General features: G+C 43.4%; 1 protein-coding gene across 1 annotated transcript in view; it reads right to left on the reverse strand.

The window, feature by feature from the left end:
* Positions 1-24,979, reverse strand: part of LOC126482058 (carboxyl-terminal PDZ ligand of neuronal nitric oxide synthase protein) — a 948,220-nt gene that overhangs the window by 266,442 nt on the left and 656,799 nt on the right. Inside the window, exon 5 of the mRNA XM_050106034.1 lies at positions 1,040-1,148. Within this exon, the coding sequence (XP_049961991.1) occupies positions 1,040-1,148 (109 nt within the window). The remainder of the gene's footprint in view (positions 1-1,039; positions 1,149-24,979) is intronic.

A 24,979-nucleotide genomic window follows, 5' to 3' on the forward strand; every position in this document is an offset into this window, starting at 1 on the left:
GGCCCGACGACTCTATCTAGTAAATTAATTAGCTGTGTTTTCAGAAAGACGGACAAAGTTTCTTTTTACGATGTAAAAAGTACTTTATCAGTCAGTGATAAAGTGCAGATGAAATACTAATTATGTTCGTGAAATATAAAGCCAAAACGAAGCATCGACAAGAAGAAAACTACGAATATGTTCAAACATCACACTGTAATATAATGTTACTTCAGTTCAGTTTGGACAACTAATTTTCGGTATTGATATCCACTGGACAACTGATTCGACACAAACGAATAGAAAATAACATACAGACAGCTCATTGCGACCCATGTTCCTACACCGTAAAACATCAGTAAAAAAATCTCAACAATGCAACCTAATTCTGTCAGCTTAGAAAAACGTTGTTCAACTAATATACTTAAGTGGACATCGACAATTACGATTAATAATCAGTCAGCAATTTATTTCCAGTAGACGGGATGGTTCAGGAGAAAAATTAGGAAAAGAAAACAAATTCGAGAAACAACCGCATATAGCAAAAGAGACGCCTTTTGATGTGAAGTTATAGTCACTACAACAAAGAACGTGAAATGTTAACCTGTTTCATATAAATATTTTCTAAACGTTTATATTTCAGGCGTAATACAAGAACGATTTACGTGGCTACGATACAAATGTGCACACAGTGATTGTTTTTCCCGTCTGAGAGATAAATTATACAAGATAAAAACAATCATCGTACTGTGGGACATTTTGGAAGGACAAACTACCGTTCGTATGTTTATAAATACCCTTTGAGATAATTTTTCATTTGTAGTAGATTTTTTGGAAAAAATTGGTAATGCAGCTCACTACCGTAAATGGATGTCAATTTATTCGGTATTCACTTCACAGTATGTTTGTTGTTGTATTTAATTATACAGTGAATGGCTATTCCACAACCTCTGCCGTTATATGACACTTCAGATCTTAATAGATTTGCACTGAAGTCTCCACTTCATATTCAGAGCTGTATTACATGTCATCTGTGTGTAGTAAACAGATTAGTACTCACTTTCTTGTTGGACTTGAAGACATTGCACTTAAATACGTTGCTAGAACCCTCCCGGGCAATGTAGCTGAAGATCTTGAGATCCTGCGAGTCGTGAGAGACGTAGAATATCCTGCAACAAAAAGAATAAATTTTAATCTCCCAGAATTGTCTATGGGTTGTGCTGAGAAAAAAAAGTGTAGTATAAGATATATTTTCAGCTGCATGTGCATAAAGGAAACGAGTGTAAAAGCATTTACGATTAATACGCACGCTTCGAAAAAAAAAGAAAAATCTAAGAAAAAGGTCACAGAAGGAAGGTTAGGCTTTAACATCCCGTCGACGACTAGGTCATTAGTGATTAGGGAAAAGCGTGCTTCGGGGAAGGAAACTAGTTATATCCTTTTCAAATAAACCATCCAAATATTTGTCTTAAATGACTTAGGGAACCCATGGAAAGCCTAAACCTTGATAGTCGGACGGGGATTTGAACCGGCGTCCTTCGGAAGACTAGCCCAGTATCTTATTACTGCGCCACCCCACTCGGCAAATACTACGAAACCATACTGAAAATTATCCACTGGAATACTTTTGAAATGGATATTACCTATTTATTAGTATCAAAAAATCTGGAAAACATATAACATGTGACAATAGTGGGAAGTCTAATTCTATAACACAAAGAGGCGCTACGTGCTTACAGAATTTTCTGCGTGAAACCAGCGTCATATCGGACGCAGTATTTGATATGCACTGCTCGAGTTCATAATGCTATTAATCCTTCCACAATAAGCTATATATCTGAATTACACAGTTTGTGAAACAGAAAAAAACTGAAAGAATACGTCAGCGTTTTCTCCATGAATCCATTGTCGCAATGTTCAACCCGAGGAGGACTCTCAAAAGGAAAAAAAAAGTGTTTTAGTGAACCTGTGTAACAGTGGGCTTAAAGTCAGCGGTTTTGTGTCAAAGGGCCAAAGGCCTTGCCACAGTGGAAACACCGGTTCCCTCTAGATTACCGAAGTTAAAGCACTGTCGGGCTTGGCTAGTACTTGGATCGGTCACTTTGCAGGTCTGCCTAGTGCTGTTGGCAAATAGGAGGCCAACTTAGGAGCTACTTGATTGAGAAGTAGCGGCACCGACCACGAAAACTGGCAACGGCCGGGAGGGCGGTGTGCTGACCACATGCCGCATCGTGTGACCCCTATGGTCTGAGGATGACACGGCGGCCGGTCGGTACCGTTGGGCCTCAAGGCCTGTGCGGACGGTACTGATTTGTTTTATATCAACAGAAGACCGTAGATCGCTCAGCTTATGTGTCAACAAAAGAAATACATTACTTCCGCATAATTTTTGGCACAACAGCAAAATTAGATAAACTCGGGAATATTCGGAGCAATGCAGACAGTCTTTCTTCAAGTGTACTCAACAAGTCGGCACTGGAATACACCATGTACACTTGTGTGCGCTCTGGCGGGTAGAAATCGCGCCCTAGTGAAGTTCCTGAGACAGAACTAACGCGAATGTGATATATGTCAGTTTTTCAGTCTATGTCCGGGACATCCTAAATATTACGCAAATGAAGATTCTGTCAGACTGTATAGTAGACCTATACCAGGAAAGGAAACAAGTTTCTGCAAATACGACTATGCACTGTACTAAAGTAAATAAATAGGAAAACGTTTCCTGGTACAGTCTGAAACTGAATGAAAAACGTCAAAACTTCTGTGAAGAGGACTGCAGTTGTGAGTTCAGCTGTGGTTGCTTTTTTGTGCTTTTAATTTCTTAAGAAACTGTTCTTCTGGTTTGAGATTTAAGTGCTTTCGATGATTTGCCCTGTACTGCAGAACCGTGGCGGACCGGTAAGGTTCCTAAGCACGCCAAAAATTTTCAGACACGATTTTCGCAAAACGGTTGAGAGCTACATCTTCCTATTTACGTATATATGTTGAAGTCCTAGTCGTGACCTACCACCCTGACAATATAAATCAGATTGGTGAAGGTAAGTTCGTACAGTCCTCTGCAAATTAACTTATTATACTTATTCAGTTTAGTAGGATGAAAACACGATAAAATTTTAAGGGAATTGGGATATACGGGGTGGGAAATTCAGTACACAGAGCTGCAACCTCTAGGAACAACAATGGTTCAATCCTGGGTAGGACCAGAGTCGAACTGAGCTTGAATCACATGATACAGGTACGTCATTATATGGTGCCTCATCTCTTTGCTAGAGTTCCTCAGTCGTATCAATCTTTCAGCAACCTATCACCACATATTTCCAACAGGTGAGAGATGTTGAGGATGTACTGGCCGGAGCAACAGCCAGAAACCTGGTGTTTTGATAAACACTAGGAGAGCGCAGAAATATTCTGTCTTGTAGAGAAATAACGTCACTGAGACCACGAAAACAGGGAACACACATCAACCATAACAGGTCAGAAGTATAACGGCTGATGTTCAAGATACCAGCTACACAAACTGGAGGTGATCATTTTATGTATGCCACAAGCAGGGCTGTTATGACGATGGCGAATGGATTTGGCAACGTCCACCGTGATGCTGTACACAAAACCAGTACTCATCTGAAAATACGACATGGTGTCACTGAAGTGATCAGTGTTATTGAGTGCTCTACGGTCGGTACACCTGCTGCCCCATCCAGAGAAGCCGCAACAATGGTCGCCGTATTGACAGTCCACGATACCCCGGACGTCCCACTCTCAATGCGGATACATTTTCTTGCTGGCTGTACGACCGTGGACAGTTGCGCGAACAATACATCTGTTGTCTCAGACGCTAGATAGCATTTGTGCGACCCTCCTGGACCCATCGATTCGGTATGCGCATGACAGTCGTGTTGTCGTGAACAACGCGAGCAACCGTACTTCGGAATGATCCGAATGCCTTTTCCTCCTCAGCGTCATGATTCGGTGGAGGCAACCTGCGTTAAGAATTTTTGCTTGCCGCAGTCGGCATCTTCACCGGAAACACTGTTAGGAAATAGCGATATCCCTATTATTTCTAATACTAGTCTGTTCGACGTCTGTAACAGTTTTTGCATCGGACAAACAGACGAAGTTTTCGTATCAGATTTATAGAGCAAATGAAAGACTGCGAAAGCAACCAGTCAATTTTTTACCTGCACTTAATCATAGAGCGAACATAATCGAGAACACTATGGAAATTCTACACAGGATACCTAAAGGTCAAACCACAAACATTTTGGAAGAGCTGAAAATTTATGCACACACAAATAGATATCCCAATGACATCCTAAAAGAGTAGACGAGCTTCAAACACGAAAATTATCTAGAGAACATTACTGAAACATTAGGAAAAGAAAAGAGGTAAACAGTATAAATAACAAAGTAATAGATAACACTGAGACTGTACATCTATACAATGCACGATGTCTCTGACAAAAAACATTGTTGACTACCTGAGATATAATTTATTTGAAAACGTAAACATCGTTGGAACGATCTGTCATTTTACAGCTATCAAAACGTAACACGAAATTTCACTATTTTTCTTCTTTAGAAAGTGAATACCTGACTATGTTAACAACATAGTATATAAAAGAACTTACGTTTCAAGATGATCTATGGACGTCCCTCCAGCTACACGTAATCATAATATAAGAAAAATACACATAGTACTCTTACATAGAAGTAGAATAAAATTATGTATAAATGTAATGTCAACAAGAACACAGATAGTGGCACAAGCTTGTCGTGAACGTATATAATCAACAAGAAATGAGCAGTTTACAGCAAACTGTGTGAAAAGTATGGGGAGGATGCCCACCTGGCTAGCTGCGCAGTCTAACTCGCTGGATCCCGAGCGGGAAGGCGTCCCGTCCCCGGCGCGAATCCGCCCGGAGGATTAGTGTTAAGGTCTGGATGTCGGTCAGCCTGTGGGTGGTTTTTCAGGCGGTTTTCCATGTGCCTCGGCGAATGCTGACAGGTTCAAAAAAATGGTTCAAATGGCTCTGAGCACTATGGGACTTAACATCTATGGTCATCAGTCCCCTAGAACTTAGAACTACTTAAACCTAACTAACCTAAGGACAGCACACTACACCCAGCCATCACGAGGCAGAGAAAATCCCTGACCCCGCCGGGAATCGAACCCGGGAACCCGGGCGTGGGAAGCGAGAACGCTACCGCACGACCACGAGATGCGGGCTGACAGGTTCCCCTTATTCCGCCTCAGTTATACTATGTCAGCGATTGCTGCGCAAACACTATCTCCACGTACGCGTACACCATCATTACTCTACCACGAAAACCACGGAAAAATCTGGAGCTACACTCGACTGGTATGAGACATTCCCGTGGGGGGTGGGGTGGGGGGTGAGGAGGGGGAGGGAGGGGAGGGGGGTTCCTCCAGGGGGGGCCGAACCGCGCAATAACCCTGGGTTCGGTGTGGGGCGGGTGGACTGCTGTGGCGTGTTGTGGGATTGTGAACCACTGAGGGCTACGGCAGCGGAACGAAGCCTCTCCGTCGTTTCTAGGTCCCCGGTTCAATACAATACAATGGGGAGGATTGATTCTTATGTTATCAAGCTTTATAATAATGTTAAATATGTATCTTGTTATCGTTTAGTGTGAAGAATGTTGCAACATTCTTCACACTAAACGATATATATATATATATATATATATATATATATATATATATATATATATATATATATATGGCCGGAGTGGCCGTGCGGTTCTAGGCGCTACGGTCGCAGGTCGCAGGTTCGAATCCTGTCTCGGGCATTGACGTGTGCGATGTCCTTAGGTTAGTTAGGTTTAATTAGTTCTAAGTTCTAGGCGACTGATGACCTCAGAAGTTAAGTTGCATAGTGCTCAGAGCAATATATATTAAAAAGAGCTTCCGTGTCTGGTACTATCCGACCTCCCCCTATGCAGCGAAATTAAGGAAAACTTGAGTGTGGATGGCTGGATAGAATTTCAGACCGCACTTCTCCATGACCACTGAGCCACAGCACTAGGGCAGCTCGTCTGATACGTTTCAGCGTCTTTCAGATACCACAGTATGCACTTAAAAATCTACACCTCTACCACAATTCTATTGCACTCCATCTTTCCTTAGTGTTTTACATCAAAATGTCGCACTCCTTTTTTAAAGAGCCCCGAAAAAGGCCGGAGCACGAGTTGCAGCTTGACTGCTCAGGTGCCCTCCACCTCCAGGAAGTGCCATCTCCGGCACTTGTCGGAGGCGGACACCTGGCCCGAGTGAGCTGGCGGGGGCGGTGTGGGTGGAGGCGCCGGCAGCGGCGGAGTCAAGTGGCACAGCCGTCCGCCGTCAGGCGTCAGCCGCGCCACTCATTACGGCGCCGCCTTAATTAAACTGTTAACGAGCTCAGACGGCCGTCCCTCGAGAGGGAGCCGGCCCCCCTCTGTCGCCAAAACAGCTGAGGGCATCCCGTCAACACTCAGGCGCGAGTTAAGCCTCGCAAATACGAGTGAACCTCTAAAGGTTCCAAACCTTCTTATGCTATAGCGACTAAAAGCACTTTTGGACGTATTGCAGCACAACATCTGCCTCAATAAAAGGTAACAGGTCTGAAGTTCGCCATGGACGCACAGGAGGCCAGTGTCATGCACTTCTTAGACTTCAGAAAAACCTCTGACACCGTCTACTATGGCATTTTACTTGCCAAACTTTTTTTATTTTGTTGAGTCGTCAGTGTCCTGACTAGTTTGATGCGGCCCGCCACGAATTCCTCTTCTGTGCCAACCTCTTGCATCCTGTGTCCTCATTTATGTGCTGGATGTATTCCAATCTCTGTCTTCCTTCACAATTTTTACCCTCTACAGCTCCCTCTAGTACCATGGAAGGCATTCTCTGATGTCTTAAGAGATGTCCCATCACCCTGTCTCTTCACCTTTTCAGTGTTTTCCGCATGTCCCTTTCCTCTCCGATTCTGCGCGGAACCTCCTCATTCCTTACCTTACTGTCCATCTAATTTTCAACGTTCGTCTATAGTACCACAACTCAAATGCTTCGATTCTCTTCTGTTCCGGTTATCCCATAGTCCATGTATCAGTAATATACAATTCTGTGCTCCAAACACACATTCTCAGAAATTTCTACCTCAAATTAGAACCTATTTTTTATATTAGTAGACTTCTCTTATTCATGAATGCCCTTTTTGCCAGTCCTAGGCTGCTTTTGATATCCTCCTTGCTCCGTCCGTCACTAGTTATGTTGCTGCCTAAGTAGCAATATTTCTTAATTTCATCTACTTCGTAACCATCAATCCTCATGTTAAGTTTCTCGCCGTTCTCATTTGTTCTACTTCTCATTATTTTCGTCTTTTTTCAACTTAATCTCAATCCATATTCTGTAGCTACTCATAATTAATTTAGGTTTTCAAGGAACACTTCAACAGAATAGAAGGAATGCCACAAGAGGACACTCTTCAATATAGATTTGAATGCGCGTGGATTACTGCTAAGATTTTCGAATTCTTGTAGTAACTTACTGAAAATGGAATCAGCAGCGATCCAAATGCAGACTGAATTTCTGCCTAGTATTAACAGAGTGAAAGCTGTTAATTCTTTGGAATGAGCTGATACCGTCAACAAGAAACGACATTAAAGAATATACATATTGAAAGGCCGATGTCAGACTATCCAGGCTAATCACTAATGACAAGCAGTTCGCAAACTTACGCCACTTATTGTCAGAAAGGCTCCTTTCTCAGCCATAAGCACCCTTTGAGAATGAGTAGAGTTACTCCTAAATATAATACACTCCTGGAAATTGAAATAAGAACACCGTGAATTCATTGTCCCAGGAAGGGGAAACTTTATTGACACATTCTTGGGGTCAGATACATCACATGATCACACTGACAGAACCACAGGCACATAGACACAGGCAACAGAGCATGCACAATGTCGGCACTAGTACAGTGTATATCCACCTTTCGCAACAATGCAGGCTGCTATTCTCCCATGGAGACGATCGTAGAGATGCTGGATGTAGTCCTGTGGAACGGCTTGCCATGCCATTTCCACCTGGCGCCTCAGTTGGACCAGCGTTCGTGCTGGACGTGCAGACCGCGTGGGACGACGCTTCATCCAGTCCGAAACATGCTCAATGGGGGACAGATCCGGAGATCTTGCTGGCCAGGGTAGTTGACTTACACCTTCTAGAGCACGTTGGGTGGCACGGGATACATGCGGACGTGCATTGTCCTGTTGGAACAGCAAGTTCCCTTGCCGGTCTAGGAATGGTAGAACGATGGGTTCGATGACGGTTTGGATGTACCGTGCACTATTCAGTGTCCCCTCGACGATCACCAGTGGTGTACGGCCAGTGTAGGAGATCGATCCCCACACCATGATGCCGGGTGTTGGCCCTGTGTGCTTCGGTCGTATGCAGTCCTGATTGTGGCGCTCACCTGCACGGCGCCAAACACGCATACGACCATCATTGGCACCAAGGCAGAAGCGACTCTCATCGCTGAAGACGACACGTCTCCATTCGTCCCTCCATTCACGCCTGTCGCGACACCACTGGAGGCGGGCTGCACGATGTTGGGGCGTGAGCGGAAGACGGCCTAACGGTGTGCGGGACCGTAGCCCAGCTTCATGGAGACGGTTGCGAATGGTCCTCGCCGATACCCCAGGAGCAACAGTGTCCCTAATTTGCTGGGAAGTGGCGGTGCGGTCCCCTACGGCACTGCGTAGGATCCTACGGTCTTGGCGTGCATCCGTGCGTCGCTGCGGTCCGGTCCCAGGTCGACGGGCACGTGCACCTTCCGCCGACCACTGGCGACAACATCGATGTACTGTGGAGACCTCACGCCCCACGTGTTGAGCAATTCGGCGGTACGTTCACCCGGCCTCCCGCATGCCCACTATACGCCCTCGCTCAAAGTCCGTCAACTGCACATACGGTTCACGTCCACGCTGTCGCGGCATGCTACCAGTGTTAAAGACTGCGATGGAGCTCCGTATGCCACGGCAAACTGGCTGACACTGACGGCGGCGGTGCACAAATGCTGCGCAGCTAGCGCCATTCGACGGCCAACACCGCGGTTCCTGGTGTGTCCGCTGTGCCGTGCGTGTGATCATTGCTTGTACAGCCCTCTCGCAGTGTCCGGAGCAAGTATGGTGGGTCTGACACACCGGTGTCAATGTGTTCTTTTTTCTATTTCCAGGAGTGTAAGTCATAAGCGTATGAAAAGAAGCAAAGTAGATACTTTTCGTGTCGAATTATCACTTCAGATACTGCTCTAGTAGTAAAAATGGCAATATTAAGTCCTTCGACAAGATCCTGAACATGGACTTTCAACGTTAGTTTGCTATTTATCTGAAGATCTTGAAATTTGAGCTGTTCAGTCGCACTAATTACACGCCCCTTCTGTGTAATTAGAACGTCAGGTTTTGTTGAATTGTGTGTTAAAAACAGTCAAAATTGATTCCTACTGTGATTTAGCTTTAGTTTATTTTCAACAAACCACGAACTTATGTCGGATGTCTCGCCAGCAGTGCGTCATGTCCGTCGCCATAAAGTCACAATGGAGGCAGGATTCAGTATTTCGTCCTATACTCTTTTCATTGAACGTAAATGATATGTCATCAGTCTTGTCCTATTGCCAATACAACATGCACGTTGATGACCTACAGTTGTATCTGAGTGCGAAACCTATAAACCTGAAGACAGCTATCGAGAATCTGAATATCTACCTGTGTTCACTAGCAAAATTGGCGAAGGATACGGGTTTAAAGCTCAACGCATCCAATACCTAAGTGGCCCCGGCTCTTTAGCCCGAAATACCTGAGTCCCTACCATCTCTAACCCTAAATGGGACAAATATCAACTTCTCTCCTTCAGCAAAGCGTCTAGGAGTATTAGTACTCGTAGATGAAAATGTAGACTGGACTGAGCACGCAGTTGTAACGTGCGAGAAGCCATCAGATTTCTCCATGCCCTACAAAAATATAATAAGCTCTTCCTTTTGACCTCACAAAGAAAATTTTACAAACACATACACTTCCAGTTCTTGATTACAGGGATGCTAAGCTGAAAGGCCATTCGCAGGAAAGCTCACGACGCCTGGAACTGGCTGTGAGCGCCTGTGGTCGTTACATCTATGATGTTCGACTTTTTGATTACATTTCACGGTCATAGGCACAGCTATCCTGATTGCATGCAGACAAGCACAGATATTTCGATACTCTCTGTCTTCTCTACCGTCCTATCAGTGAACACTGTCCCTCACATCTCTCCTCGACCTTAACGTTCTTGTCTGAACATCACGCAATAATACCTGTTACCATAAGAGCAAAATACTTTCTGTCCCACCCCATCGTTCAGCCACCTTCTCGAAGTCCCTCTCAGTAGCAAGAACCCGACTTTCGTACAACCTGCAGCATTATATCAGAGAACTAAATAACGTCTCCAGCTTCAGAAGACAGAAAATGACACATCTACTAAAGCAAGAATAAGATTGCTGTTGTTCCTGTACGCACTCATTACCCTTCTATATCCCTCTTTCCAAGCTGATCTTCCTTATTTTTCAGTATTCTTAGCCGATGAAGTCTCTGTTAATTTCCTTTTTCCCAGAATTCGTTATATCAGGAAACATCTATTGTGTGGATCTATAAATCCTTCACATACCTGTCACTATCATTATTGTTATTTATCTCACAATTATTGTCTTCATTATTATTATTATTATTATTATTATTACTATTTTCACTGTTGGTGGCTGTGCTGCAGTAGTACAAGTAATGCCAGTGCTAACTTTATTACTAGTTGTGATATTAAAATTTTAATTTCTTATGTAACTATGATGTAAGAGATGTTGTATGTGTGAAATAATGGTCCGACGTAAGAGAGCATCCGATGCCAATAATGTGATCAGTTTAAATAAATAAATAAATATTTGAACCAGAAATTAAACATGAAATAGTCCATACACCAGTTCTGTAAATCTCCACACAGCAGGAATCTCAATCCAGTGAGCTTAGCGTACTCCGCATGTTGCCAACGGAAATTGTCCCGTGTTGTTCTTCACATTTAGCGCAAGACTGCGAAAGTTGCTAGTTGAATGGCAGTTGCATATCCTCAGTAGTTTTGCTTCCTATAACCCGAAAATTTGTCTATGGCAACATTTCGCAAGGACATTCGGCAGCCAGTATCAATATGCAGTGTAGGTTGATTTGTGTCTCTTCGAGATCGTGTAGCGGAAAGATGTTGCATCTGGCGACTTCTGCGTGCTCTACAAATCATAGATAGCGGTTTACTGTGCCGTACTTGTGAATGGTTCGAAACAGACTGTTAGACGTGGAGCCGCAAGTGAGGTAGAGGCACCTCTATGGCATCAGCAGCAAACAGTTTTTTGATGACAATTTTCAATTAATTCGAACTGGTTGCTAACAGGCAAGATGCTAAGAGTCAGTTTACGCGTGTGAAATTTGTATCGCACGGTTATTTTCGTCAATTCCTAGCGATAAATTAGTGATGGTTTGCCCAGACGTGTTGTTGTTTAGGAGCGACGTATTGTGGAAGTTCAAAGCTTTTGTGTTTCTCGTGAATTTGAAACTGGGATCGTGTCTTGCTTCTTTACTCCGAAACATTATGAGCTCAGTTTCACCATTCGCTCCTCAAGTTGGGTCGTCCTATTTTTCTCTGATGGTTTCACTCATACTAGAGAGGTAACATCTTTAATTAATAATCAAAACGTCATGGGTCCCTGGTTCGAACCAAGACTGCTTACCTTCTGGAAAAAAAATCACCAGAAAAGGCTGCCGAAGATATCCGTCATAAGAAATCACTCTCATTCTGCCAACTATCCTGTCAAAGAGGGCGGAGGAACGGACAGAGGTTCAGGTCACTATCTCACTATTGGGCGATTAGTTGTTGATAGGAAGGTAGGGCAGAGACTGAGTTACTGGGAAGAGTACAGTGATTTGGTTTCTCTCATCAGATTCGACTGCAAACCAAGGCCGACAACAATAGTTCGGGTATACATACCAACGTCGCGAACAGAAGACGAATAGAGAAGGTATACGATGATATGGAACGCGTTATTCAGTATGTAAGTGGGGATGAAACTCCAATATTAAGAGGGACTGGTACGTGGGTGAAGTGTAATCAATAGAAGAAAGCGGATCGGGAGAATATGGGCTTGGCTATAGAAATGAGAGAGCAGAAAAATTAATTGAGTTATGAAACAAATTTCAAATAGTAATAGCGAATATTCTGTTCAATCATCACAAGAGGAGCAGGTATTCTTGGAAAAAAACCGAAGACACGAGAAAATTCCAGCTGCATCATGGTCAGAAAGATTCCGAAATATGATGTTGGATGGTAAAGCGTACCCCGGAGCAGATATTAATGCGGTATCCACTTTTTAAGCGAACTTCATTTGCGTGTTATCATCCTCATTACTTCCGCATCCGAATTCCTTCTACATTGATCCTTCCGGACGATTTTCGTAAACTTCACACTACTTTTCATTATTATTAAATTGTGATCGAGTCAATATCTGCTCCGGGGTACGCTTTACCATCCAACATCATATTTCGGAATCTCTCTAACCATGATGCAACTGGAATTTTGTCGCGTCTTCGTTTTTTTTCCCAACCCTCGTATATGCAGCGATTCTGTGTGGCATGGATTCGACAAGTCCTTGCTAAGTTCCGGAGGTTGTGTAGCCCCAGATGTCTACGTACAGGTCATGTAATTCTCACAAATTAGGGGCCTATGGTTTATGGGTACAAAGGTGGCGTGCGAGATGAATTCCATTGGCTTCAGAATTTGATGATCGAGATATGCTGTTCAAACCAATTTAGCACCATTATGTCTTAGTGAAACGGGCAAATGAGGAAGCAATTCTGAAGCCAATGGAATTCATCTCGCATCGCCATCGGGGACGACGTCAGGAATGAAGACACGCAGATGGTACACGTAAACCATAGATGTGGTGCCTTCTATTGCTACCACAGGTCCATGGACACCCACGTGAATGTCTCTCACAGCCTAACACTGGCCACCGTCCTTATCACGATGAATATTTAGAGCAGCTGGTTCGCCTGGATGACTGCGCATCTGGACACAACAATGGACCTGGTCCAACAAGAAACACAATTCTCACGACCAGGCGACAAGCTTTCATCAGTCCACGGTCCAATCTCGATGATGCGGCGATAACTGAAACTGTAATTGACAACGTCATTAGGCAAATGTGGGCACATGTAGTGGAAGTTTACTGCGGAGCCACTCGTTCGGCAACGCGCGTTAAACGGTGTGTTCCGAAACACTTATGCCTGCACCAGTACTGTACTCTCTCATTTCATCCACCACAGATCGTTGCCTACCTTGCTTTACAGTACGAGCGAGCCTCTGACCTTCAAGGCCTTAGCCTTGTAAGTCCAGCACATTGTCGCTTACTTAAACTTTCACCGCCCTTCAACAGTTTCCAAAGATGTTCACGACAATTGCACCCGAAGAGCCGATCAGCTTCGCCGTTTTCGAGATCCTCGTTCCCAGGGCCCAGGTCATAACAATCTGCCGTTTGTCACAGTCAGTACATTTCCCCATTTGCGGCGGGAATCGTAGGTGGAATGATTCCCCATTCGTCTATGCTCCGCTTACACAGGTTGATACAGTTGCTCCTACCGATGTCGATTTATGTAACACACAATGTCACACCTGGCCTTAAAAGCCGCACACTAGGTATTCACATTCTCTCGCTGGCTACGCCCAAACTATTAAACCTTCGGAAAAAACGAACAGCACGTTTTTGTAAAGAATTTAATGTAGTTAAATTTTGTACTGAGATACGTTTTCACTGGAGTCCACAGTTTTCGAGTTATTTAAGAAAAACGTACGACAGTGGTCTTAAAAGGCACCTTCACTCCCACACTCAACCGTCATCAGTCAGGATTTCTAGTATGTTGATCGAGGAAGTCCCTGCTATCACTGCACAATAATTTCCGATTACACGAACTATTGCCGACATTAGACCGTTTTTGGTTTCTATTTATTGGACTAACACTGAGGTGACAAAAGTCATGGCTTACCTCCTAATGTCGTGTCGGGCCTCCTTTTCCCTGGCGTAATGCAGCAGCTCGAAGTGTCATGGGCACAACAGATCGTCGGAAGTCCTCTGTAGGAATAGTGAGCCATGCTGCCTCTATAGCCGTCCATAATTGCGAAAGTGTTGCCGGTGCAGGATCTTGTGCACGAACTGCCAACTCGGTTATGTCCATAGATGTTTGATGGGATTCATGTAGGGCGAACTGGGTGGGCAAATCATTCGCACGAATTGTACAGAATGTTCTTCAAACCAGTCGCGAACAACTGCAGCCTGGTGACACGGCGTACTGACATTCATGAAAATTCCACCGTTGTTTGGGAACGTGAAGCCCATGAATGGCTGCAGATGGTCTCCAAGTAGCCGAACATAACCATTTCCAATCAATGGTCGGTTCAAATGGACGAGAGGACCAAACCCATTCCATGTAACACAGCCAACGTCATTATGGAGCCGCCACCAGCTTGGACATCGCCTTGCTCACAACTTGGGTCCATGGCTTCGTGGAGTCTGCGCCTTACTAGAACGCTACCGTTAGCTCTTAACAATTGAAATCTTTGCTCGTCTGTCGAGTCTACGGTTCTCCAGTCGTCTAAGGTCCAACCGATATAGCCACGAGCCCAGGAGATGCACAGCACGCGGTGTCGTGCTATTAGCAAAGTCACTCACGTTGGTCGTCTTGCTGCCGTAATCCATTAACGCCAGATCCCGCCACACTGTCTTAACGGATACGTTCGTCGTACGTTTCACACTGATTTCTACGGTCGTTTCATGCAGTGTTCCTTGTCTGTCAGCACTGACAACTCCGTGCAAACACCGCTGCTCTCGGGTGTTAAGTGAAAGCTGTCGGCCACTGCGTTGCCCGTGGTATTCTCGGCACACTCTTTACACGGTGGATCTCGGAATATTAAACCCCCCAGTGATTTCAGAAATGTAATGTCCCGTGGGTCTAACTCCAACTACCATTCCGCGTTCAGAGTTTGTTAACTCCGTCCGGCGGCCATAGTCACTTTGCAAAGCTTTTCACTTAAATCACCTGAATACAAATGAAGGCTCCGCCAATGCTCTGCCCTTTTATAGCTTGTATAAGTGGTACTACCACCGTCTGTGTATGTGCACGTTGCTATCCCATAACTTTTGTCACCTCAGTGTAATGTTCATGAACATTTACAAACCGTGTCAATCAACAGTAGGCTTGAAGACCTTTGTTAATCTTTTATCTGCATGTTCTCGTATTATCTCGCCTCTTTGTTTTGTACTGCATCCGAGGTGTTTGCCTTTTGGCTGGCTAAATGGACGTTAGATGCCGAAGGTCAAATAAATAACAAGAAACTGCCTTATCGTTTGATTATCGCTTTTCCGAAGTTACCAGACGGATGAAATTGATCTTATTTTGAAAGTCTCGTGGTCAGCACGGTGCTGCCTGAACATCTCGATACGGACGATATGAAACCAGGTTACGCCACCGTCCAAGTCCTCAGTTGCCTCTGTCGCTACAGGATAGTTTCCGCAGACGCCACTTACTTCCACTCCCGGCTGCTGCCTGCAGCGTCCGAGTCCCGTGACATCTCAAGTCCTATCACGTAATTTGTAAAACGAGAAGAAAATGAGATTAGGAAGAGGACCGCGAGCCGCAGAATTGGATTTCAGCCGCTCAGTTCTCTATTTGCCCTCCGGACCATGTCGGATGTTCTGTGGAGATGGACGACACACTCCCAACTGCAGCGGTGCAGTAAATATCAGGTTAAATAGACATCGCCGCGTTAGGGTGTCTGGGCGAAATTCGGTAAACATTTTATTCTTTGTTAAATATTTACTTATACATGTGGTAATATGGGGATGTAAGTAGGGTTTCGAAAATTAGCTCCGTGAAAAATATGGTCTAACGGGAAAAACGCACAGCTAAAATACGCAAAATATTTTTTTGTTTCTTTTTCATATCACTTGATTTGAATTTTATCATGTTGAGAAATTAGAAGCAGCGTTCTAGTTCGTAAAATTTTTCTACTGACAAGGTCGCTTAAATAGTTAAATACTTGCAAACAGCCGGGTTATACAGACTTTGCTGTCATCTGCAACATAAAAGAATTAGCTCACATACATGTAGAAAAGCTATATCTTCCTGTTACATTATGCACCAACCCCTTGTCTTCCATAATATCATTCTATGCTTTATTATATTACTATTAGCCCACATGTTTGCCAATGTAAAGTTCTGCCGTGACTTTTTATCTTAAATGATTGTACTTTTACGGCCGGCCGCGGTGGTCTAGCGGTTCTAGGCGCTCAGTCCAGAACCGCGCGACTGCTACGGTCGCGGGTTCGAATCCTGCCTGGGGCATGGATGAGTGTTATGTCCTTAGGTTAGTTAGGTTTAAGTAGTTCTAAGTTCTAGGGGACTGATGACCACAGATGTTAAGTCCCATAGTGCTCAGATCCATTTGAACCATTTGTATTTTTACGTTTTTAATTTGTTGAGACTTCTTGCTCATAAATGACGGCACTCCTTTGTTGTTACCTTTCGTAGCACTCCTACGGTTACCTACTGCAGATGGGTTGTGTTGCGTTGGGGAAGGAGACCAGACAGCGAGGTCATCGGTCCCATCGGATTAGGGAAGGACGGGGAAGGAAGTCGGCCGTGCCCTCTCAAAGGAACCATCCCGGCATTTGCCTGGAGCGATTTAGGGAAATCACGAAAACCAAAATCAGGATGGCCGGACGCAGGATTGAACCGTCGTCTTCCCGAATGCGAGTCTAGTGTGTTAGCCAATGCGCCACCTCGCTCGGTCCTACCGCAGAGATAATTTGCACTTCACGCTGTCACTCTGCTGAGACCTTTTGCTCTTAAACACACTTGTATTACCGTATAGTATTACTTTAAAAAAAAGCACCTTTGTTCCTGCCTACATAATATAAATAATATGTGCTCCAATTTCTTGTTGTTGTGCTTCACATACTCCTATTTATGTTGCAATGTTCTATTTCAGCTTGGTTCACAGCTATGTACGCAACGTCTTCCATAGCAGAGCATGGCTTGCACCATGGCTTGCACCTCCCTATAGTAATTTTTACGAGGTCAAACTCTGTCCAAGGAAAGAACAATTTAGTACGTGTCACGTTTCACGTCCAGTTTCTTTTTAGTCTCACCAGGCTCACTATAAAATATTTTCATGATTTGCCATTACACGCTGAAGAGCCAAAGAAAAAGGTTCACTTGCCTAATATCGTGTAAAATCCCCGCGAGCACGCCGAAGTGCCGCAACACGATGTGGCATGGACTCGACTACTGTCTTAAGTAGTACTGGAGGGAACTGGCAACGTGAATCCTTCTGGGCTGTCCATAAATCCGTAAGAGAACGAGGGGTTGGAGATCCCTTCTCAAGAGCACGTTGCAAGACATCCCAGGTATGCTCAATAATGTTCACGGAGTTTGGTGGCCAGACGAAGTGTTTAAACTCAGAAGGGTGTTCCTGGAGCCACTCTGTAGCAGTTCTGGACATGTACAGTGTCCCATTGTCCTGCTGGAATTGTCTACGCCCGCCGGAACGTGAAATGATCATAAATGGATGCAGGTGATCAGACAGGATGATTACGTACGTGTCACCTGTTACAATCTAGACCTATCAGGGGTCCCATATTATTGCAGCTGCACGCGCCCCACACCATTGCAAAGCCTATAACAGCTTAAACAGTTCTCTACTGACATGCTGGGTCCGTGGATTCATGGGGCTGTCTCCAAACCCATACACGTCCATCCGCTCGATACAATTTGAAAAGACACTCGTCCGACCAGGTAACATGTTTCCAGTTATCAACAGTCCATTGTCGGTGTTGACGGACCCAGGCGAGGCGTAAAACTTTGTGTCGTGCAGTCACCAAGGGTATACGAGTGGACCTATGGCTCCGAAAGCCCATATCGATGACGTTTCGTTGAATGGTTCGTTTGCTGGCCCGGCATTGAAATCTGCGGCAATTTGCGGAAGGGTTGCATTTTTCTCTACACTTGTTGTCTTATATAGGCGTTGCCGACCGCAGCGCCTTATTCTGCCGCTTTCATATCTCAGTATTTGAATACGCATTCCTATACCAGTTTCTTTGGCGCTTCAGTGAACATTGCCATTGTGAATAGTTATGCTTTAAGGCTTTAATACTATACAATGTCCACTTCCGGTAGCTGAGTGGTAGCCGGCACGGTAACTCAGCGTGTTCGGCCGGAGGGTTAGCTGCCCTCTGTAATAAAAAAAATTGAGTTAATGGATCAACCACGAACTGAAACGGGTGTCTTCCGACGTCCACCCCGAGCAGATACAACGAACGAAAACGAACAAAATGAGATGAAAAAAAAAGAAAAAAAGTGGTCAGCGATACAGAATGTCAATCCTAAGGTCCCGGGTTCGATCCCGAACTGGGTCGGAGATTTTATCCGCTCAGGGACTGGGTGTTGTGTTGTCCTAATCATCACCATTTCATCCTCATCGACGCGCAAGTCGCCGAAGTGGTGTCAAATAGAAAGACTTGCATCCGGTGAACGGTCTACCCGGTCTATATTTACATAGTCTACAACGCATGGTTTTTCACACTTTCTAGTTTGATGATATCTACTGAATCTATGGATTGCAATTTTTACTCCATCATTGTCCAGGGAATTAGGACCAATAACTTTATAGGACCTAGATGCAGCCAGGGAATTCATCCAAACACGAGATATCGAGGAAGAGAAGGAAAGGGCCAGAGATATCTGAAGCGATGGAAACTTCATAACTCGTCTTGCACATGAAGGAAAATTGAGCCAAAAGGAACGCCAACGATGTTGATTTTGCGTGGCCATAAGCGACTCAGACGCGAAAGAAGAACACGAAGAAGTGTACGAGTATTTTTTTACATTCTCACTAACAGTATGAGAATCTTTCCAACAAGACACTGCTCTGCCGTTGATGTAATCAAAAGTTTTTATACTGATATTCACCTGAAATTTACTCTATCGAAGTATAACAGAATCTTTATACATGCGTTATTTAAGCTGTTTTGGAAGGCAATTCACTGGTCCCTGCCTAAGACTTTGAAAGTTCCTATACTTTACGTCTATGATCACAAACTTTTTGTCAACAGATTATCGGGTTCGGTCTATAATGACGATCTTTAGATCTGTTTTATAAAAATAGTAGTGTCATAATGTACTGCAGCCATAGTGGTTTCGTCAAATGTTAAAAGCAAAATCAGCACCAGCATCATCAAATATAAATAAATAACAGCATATGCAAGAGTCATCTTGTCAGTAGCGCTACTGTTCAAAACAAATTCAGCACTGCTGTTTTATTAGCGACAATGTCGCAACCTGTGATTTTCAAAGCCTAACCAGGTGGACGCAGAAACTTTAATATCTCATAGGTCACAAATTAGCTAGTTATTTTATACATATCTTCATTATCCTTATACATTCTAGGACGGATTTGAAAATGTAATGAGGTTTTTACTGGTAAATTTCTGCGACAGGATTTGATATTTCATGAACTTTTTTTACAGCAATAGCATTAATTATCTCTCTCACTTCAGAGTTCCATGTGGTAGCCATTTTCGCAGCTACTAAAGTCGCAGCAGTTTACGAGAAAAATGTCTTTTGAGCGTTCTGAGAAGCTTTGCTGCAAGCACCTTTCAATTTCATTGTAAAAATTCAGGAACAGTTTCTAAATCTATAACCAACAAGTGGCAACCGAAGACTCAGGCAATATTCTAGACACCCGCTAACGATGCCTTGTTACGAAGGAGAAACGTATATCGGTGACAAATAATATAAAAATTTGTCGGCTGCCTGAAAAATTCATTTTTGTTGTAAACTACGGCAACTCTCTCATTTCTTTGTCAAAATGGACAGTGTACCAGGAAACACTTTGAGCTGTAATAAGAAACTCTTTCACTTTGATCACTCCTTTATGTTATTGTACGGCACTAGCGAAACAGCTCAATTGTAAGAGGTTTATGTTACAGTCAGAAAGTTCTGAGAGAAACGCTATATTGCTTCGCTGAAGGTCGCCCTAATCCCCTTAATCATTCAACTCGTAACTGGTTCTGATGATCTCATGATGGTATCACATCAACAGAAACGTTCTTTCATATACGGCTATCACACTACTCTTACTGAATTCCGTGTTTTTGTGGTGGTACCGTGTAAAAAAAATGAGAGAGTGAAACCTTAAAATGTATTAACTGTCGAAAGTTTAAGGCTCATGCGTCGAGGGTTGTAAGAGTTTTGAGAAGGCTGGCTTATAAAAGCGGGCAGAGTTTTACGAGTGCCGGCACGAGATAACTGCGGAGAGAAGAAGCAGCCACGTCGAATGCCGTTTAATAAGGTCATAGCAGCTCACTGCAATAGATGGGACGCTCTCAGAAGAAGACGATCTTTCCTTAACTGGGGAATATCGTCAGGATCTCTACACCATCGTCTGTAGAATACGACTTCCGTCAACGAAGCACTATTATGAAGAAAGTTTATGGAGCATACGAAACTCACTCTTTTCGACATACGGTGGACATAGATACGGATCTACAAATTCAGTTACTCCATTGAAATTCGGTTTAAACGCATGCATACCAAGGATTCCTTATTTGCTCTGCAACATAATCGGTGTGTCTGGAATGCAGGAGAGAAGTTATGATGGACTGGAGCTAGGAATCCTGTTCTGAAGTGTGTTGCTATAACTAATTTGGGAAGAGAGTTACTAAATGAGGGATTGTGTTCGAGTTCCTATATGAGACAGACTATTAATCTGTTAAGGACTAATGTCTAAAGAAACTATCGCTGTCGACCTACCAATACAGGCTTTAAGAACAACAGTAATTTGTACAGTCCGCGAATAAGATTTGGGGAGAGAAGCGTGAACTCGCAATGCTCTGCTTGGCAGGTCTTGATATAGGTGGTTCGTCGTTGCCATTTTGGGAGTATAAAATGTGTAACTACATCATGTGGCTACTGTATGCAGTATAGTCATGAGACATTTGACGGGTCACATTGATCTTCAGGTCCCATCTCCCAAGCCGGCCAAACGCTGGAGATGAAAATTTCTTCCACGATCAGGATTCGATTACCCTACCTCAAACTCGACCATCAACACAAAACACTGTGGTGGCGATCTTGGCGGCAGGTGAGGGTGCTCGTTCTTTGCTTTAAATAAATTCCGCGGCTTGTCATAATCCACACCGAGTATTTTTTACGGACATCTTTTGAATACCTTCATTAATGTACAGTTACGCACCTAAATAGGCACACATGCCAAGACGTAATTTGTTAGTTTCCTCTGAACACTGTGCTGAACAGTTCATATGAGCAATATGTGTAAATATTTGCAGTGGGCAGAAAAAGGCTCTTGCTACCTGTTGATGTTCTCAAGATATAAAGACTGATTGATTCAAATACTGGAAACGAGAATGTTCTCCTAAAAGAAATCACAGATCAGTCTCAATAACAGAAATAGAAACTGAATAACAGGAGTTTCAATTGTAAAATAAATTGGAAGAAGAAAACATCTGCAGAATATATATAAAACCAGTAGATGCAGTGCACATGTGGCGACGAACAAACGGTTATAACAAGTTGTCTTCTTTGTTTCTCGGCCTCCTTTTTCCGCAGTTGCGCATGCACATGTTGTGTAGGTTTCTTGCTGTATTTTGCAACTGTAATAAAAGTCTTATTAAGATCAAAGACGTTTCCCTTTTTTTTAAAGCATCTTCAGTGGTCATTGTAACAATTTGGTTTTTTTTCTTACAGTTTTGTTTGACACACACACACACACACACACACACTCTCTCTCTCTCTCTCTCTCTCTCTCTCAATCGCGCTCCCCCCCCCCCCCCCCCCCTCTGTCTGTCTGTCTGTCTCTCTCTCTCTCTCTCTCTCTCTCTCCCTAGTCGGAAAATATAAACACTCAAAGGGCGATAGCAGACGCTCCTGGCACAACCAAAACAAAAGACGAACACATCCCGCAATAGCAAAACAAAACACGCGAAATGGCGAGATGAGAGCTATACTTCCCTACACAGAAATGCGAATATACTGTATTAAGTTCAGTGAAAGTTCTGTGTGCAAAAACTCAACACATACACATGGAAGACGAAGAAAAAATATCGTGACAAGAAGAATAAAGACTGTTTATAGTAATAACTGAAGCATCCGAATTTTTAACGATCAATAACAAACAAAATTGTGAGAGAAGGAACCATCATGTTACAGTGACCATTGAAGATGCTTTAAAAGAAGGAGAAAAGCATCCGATGTTAATAAGACTTTTATTGCAGTTGCAAAAGACAGCAATTCCTTATTCCGAGCTTCATGTGCATCATCACACAGCCTAACAATCGGCAACGGAGCAGCTTCGGTTTAGGCATCTACGTGTATTCAAACGCTGTGAACAGATGTCAGCATCGGGTATCACTGCAGAATAGTGTGAGTACGGTGAAACTGGCACCCGAATTTCGAGAGACATAATTTTTTTCGACGTTCTTGATAGAAATGTTTTAGTTACAGAGTCCTCCGAAAAAAATTTGAATAGTTGTGCAGCATTTCGCGAAAAAAATGTTACTAGGGGAAATTTTAATCTTGTAAAAAATATTTGCCAATTTGCGAAAAAACCTGTGATCACAATTCCGAATAACTCTTCAATATTTTTACAGAAAACCCTAAAAACGACTTTGAGCTGATAACAGTTTATGAGATAATTGCAACAATGAGGGACCAATTTTTACCGTGAGCGCTGCGGCACGGAAGAAAAATGGCCACCCACTAAAAACGTGCAAATATGTGCACGCAAATACCTTCGAACTCATTAACTGTGCTACTAATGTAGTAGGACAGACTGTTCCTAAAGTAGAGCCACGCAGAGGGAATTTTATAGCCAAAGATTTCGGATAATATTGGTAGTAGTTTAGTCTTAAGTCGACACACGTAATTATACAGGTTAAAAAGTCACAAACAGTCCTTCTGGAATCCCATCCATTTTATGTTATCCTGACAACAAGGCAGGATCGCTGTCGTATACTAAACAGGCCACAGAAACAATATCTGAAGAATGTATTGTCGGATTCACTGTTTACCTTCAACCGTCACGGCCCGTATCACATCGACTTGAGACAAGAATGACACCGCAGCGTGGGTGACTGTATACCAGTGGAATCTACACAGTATTTCGCTGTACTGCAACCGGAACGCACATTTTTCTTTTCTATTCTGTCTAGGTTCTGAAGCGACTTGGCCCACTGAGAGTCGTGTCAAGGACAACCAGTTTCAAACCGGACAAGAATGGATATGTCAGAGCTCGCACGTGCGTCTCAATCAGTTTCCGAGAGAAAATAGTGAATCTATCTGCATGCAGTGGATACGTCTGAAGGATATGAAAGTTTTTTTATTTATTTGGTAGCCGGACATTTTTGTTCTACACTTATTAATCATTCCATTTTTTTATATTAAAAGCCTGAGTAGTCCATACCATTTCAGGGTTGTTGTTGTTGTTGTTGTTGTGGTCTTCAGTCCTGAGACTGGTTTCATGCAGCTCGCCATGCTACTCTATCCTGTGCAAGCTTCTTCATCTCCCAGTACCTACTGCAACCTACATCCTTCTGAATCTGTTTAGTGTATTCATCTCTTGGTCTCCCTCTACGAATTTTATCCTCCACGCTGCCCTCCAATACTAAATTGATGATCTCTTGATGCCTCAAAACATGTCCTACCAACCGATCCCTTCTTCTAGTTAAGTTGTGCCACAAACTTCTCCCCAATCCCATTCAATACCTCCTCATTAGTTATATAATCTACACATCTAATCTTCAGCATTCTTCTGTAGCACCACATTTCGAAAGCTTCTTTTCTCTTCTTGTCCAAACTAGTTATCGTCCATGTTTCACTTCCATACATGGCTACGCTCCATACAAATACTTTCAAAAACGACTTCCTGACACTTAAATCAATACTCGATGTTAACAAATTTCTCTTCTTCAGAAACGCTTTCCTTGCCATTGCCAGTCTACATTTGATATCCTCTCTACTTCGACCATCATCAGTTATTTTGCTCCCCAAATAGCAAAAATCCTTTACTACTTTAAGTGTCTCATTTCCTAATCTAATTCCCTCAGACACGCCCGACTTAATTCTACTACATTCCATTATCCTCGTTTTGCTTTTGTTGACGTTCATCTTATACCCTCCTTCATGACACTGTCCATTCCGTTCAACTACTCTTCCAAGTCCTTTGCTGTCTCTGACAGAATTACAATGTCATCGGCGAACCTCAAAGTTTTTATTTCTTCTCCATGGATTTTAATACCTACTCCGAATTTTTCTTTTGTTTCCTTCACTGCTTGCTCAATATACAGATTGAATAACATCGGGGATAGGCTACAACCCTGTCTCACTCCCTTCCCTACCACTGCTTCCCTTTCGTGCCCCTCGACTCTTATAACTGCCATCTGGTTTCTGTACAAATTGTAAATAGCCTTTCGCTCCCTGTATTTTACCCCTGCCACCTTCAGAATTTGAAAGAGAGTATTCCAGTCAACATTGTCAAAACTTTCTCTAAGTGTACAAATGCTAGAGACGTAGGTTTGCCTTTCCTTAATCTAGCTTCTAAGATAAGTCGTAGGGTCAGTGTTGCCTCACGTGTTCCAACATTTCTACGGAATCCAAACTGATCTTCCCCGAGGTCAGCTTCTGCTAGTTTTTCCATTCGTCTGTAGAGAATACGCGTTGGTATTTTGCATCCGTGACTTATTAAACTGATTGTTCGGTAATTTTCACATCTGTCAGCACCTGCTTTCTTTGGGATTGGAGTTATTATATTCTTCTTGAAGTCTGAGGGTATTTCGCCTGTCTCGTACATCTTGCTCACCAGATGGTAGAGTTT

The sequence above is a fragment of the Schistocerca serialis genome, chromosome 5 (genome assembly GCF_023864345.2).
Source record: "Schistocerca serialis cubense isolate TAMUIC-IGC-003099 chromosome 5, iqSchSeri2.2, whole genome shotgun sequence".
Lineage (NCBI taxonomy): Eukaryota > Metazoa > Arthropoda > Insecta > Orthoptera > Acrididae > Schistocerca > Schistocerca serialis.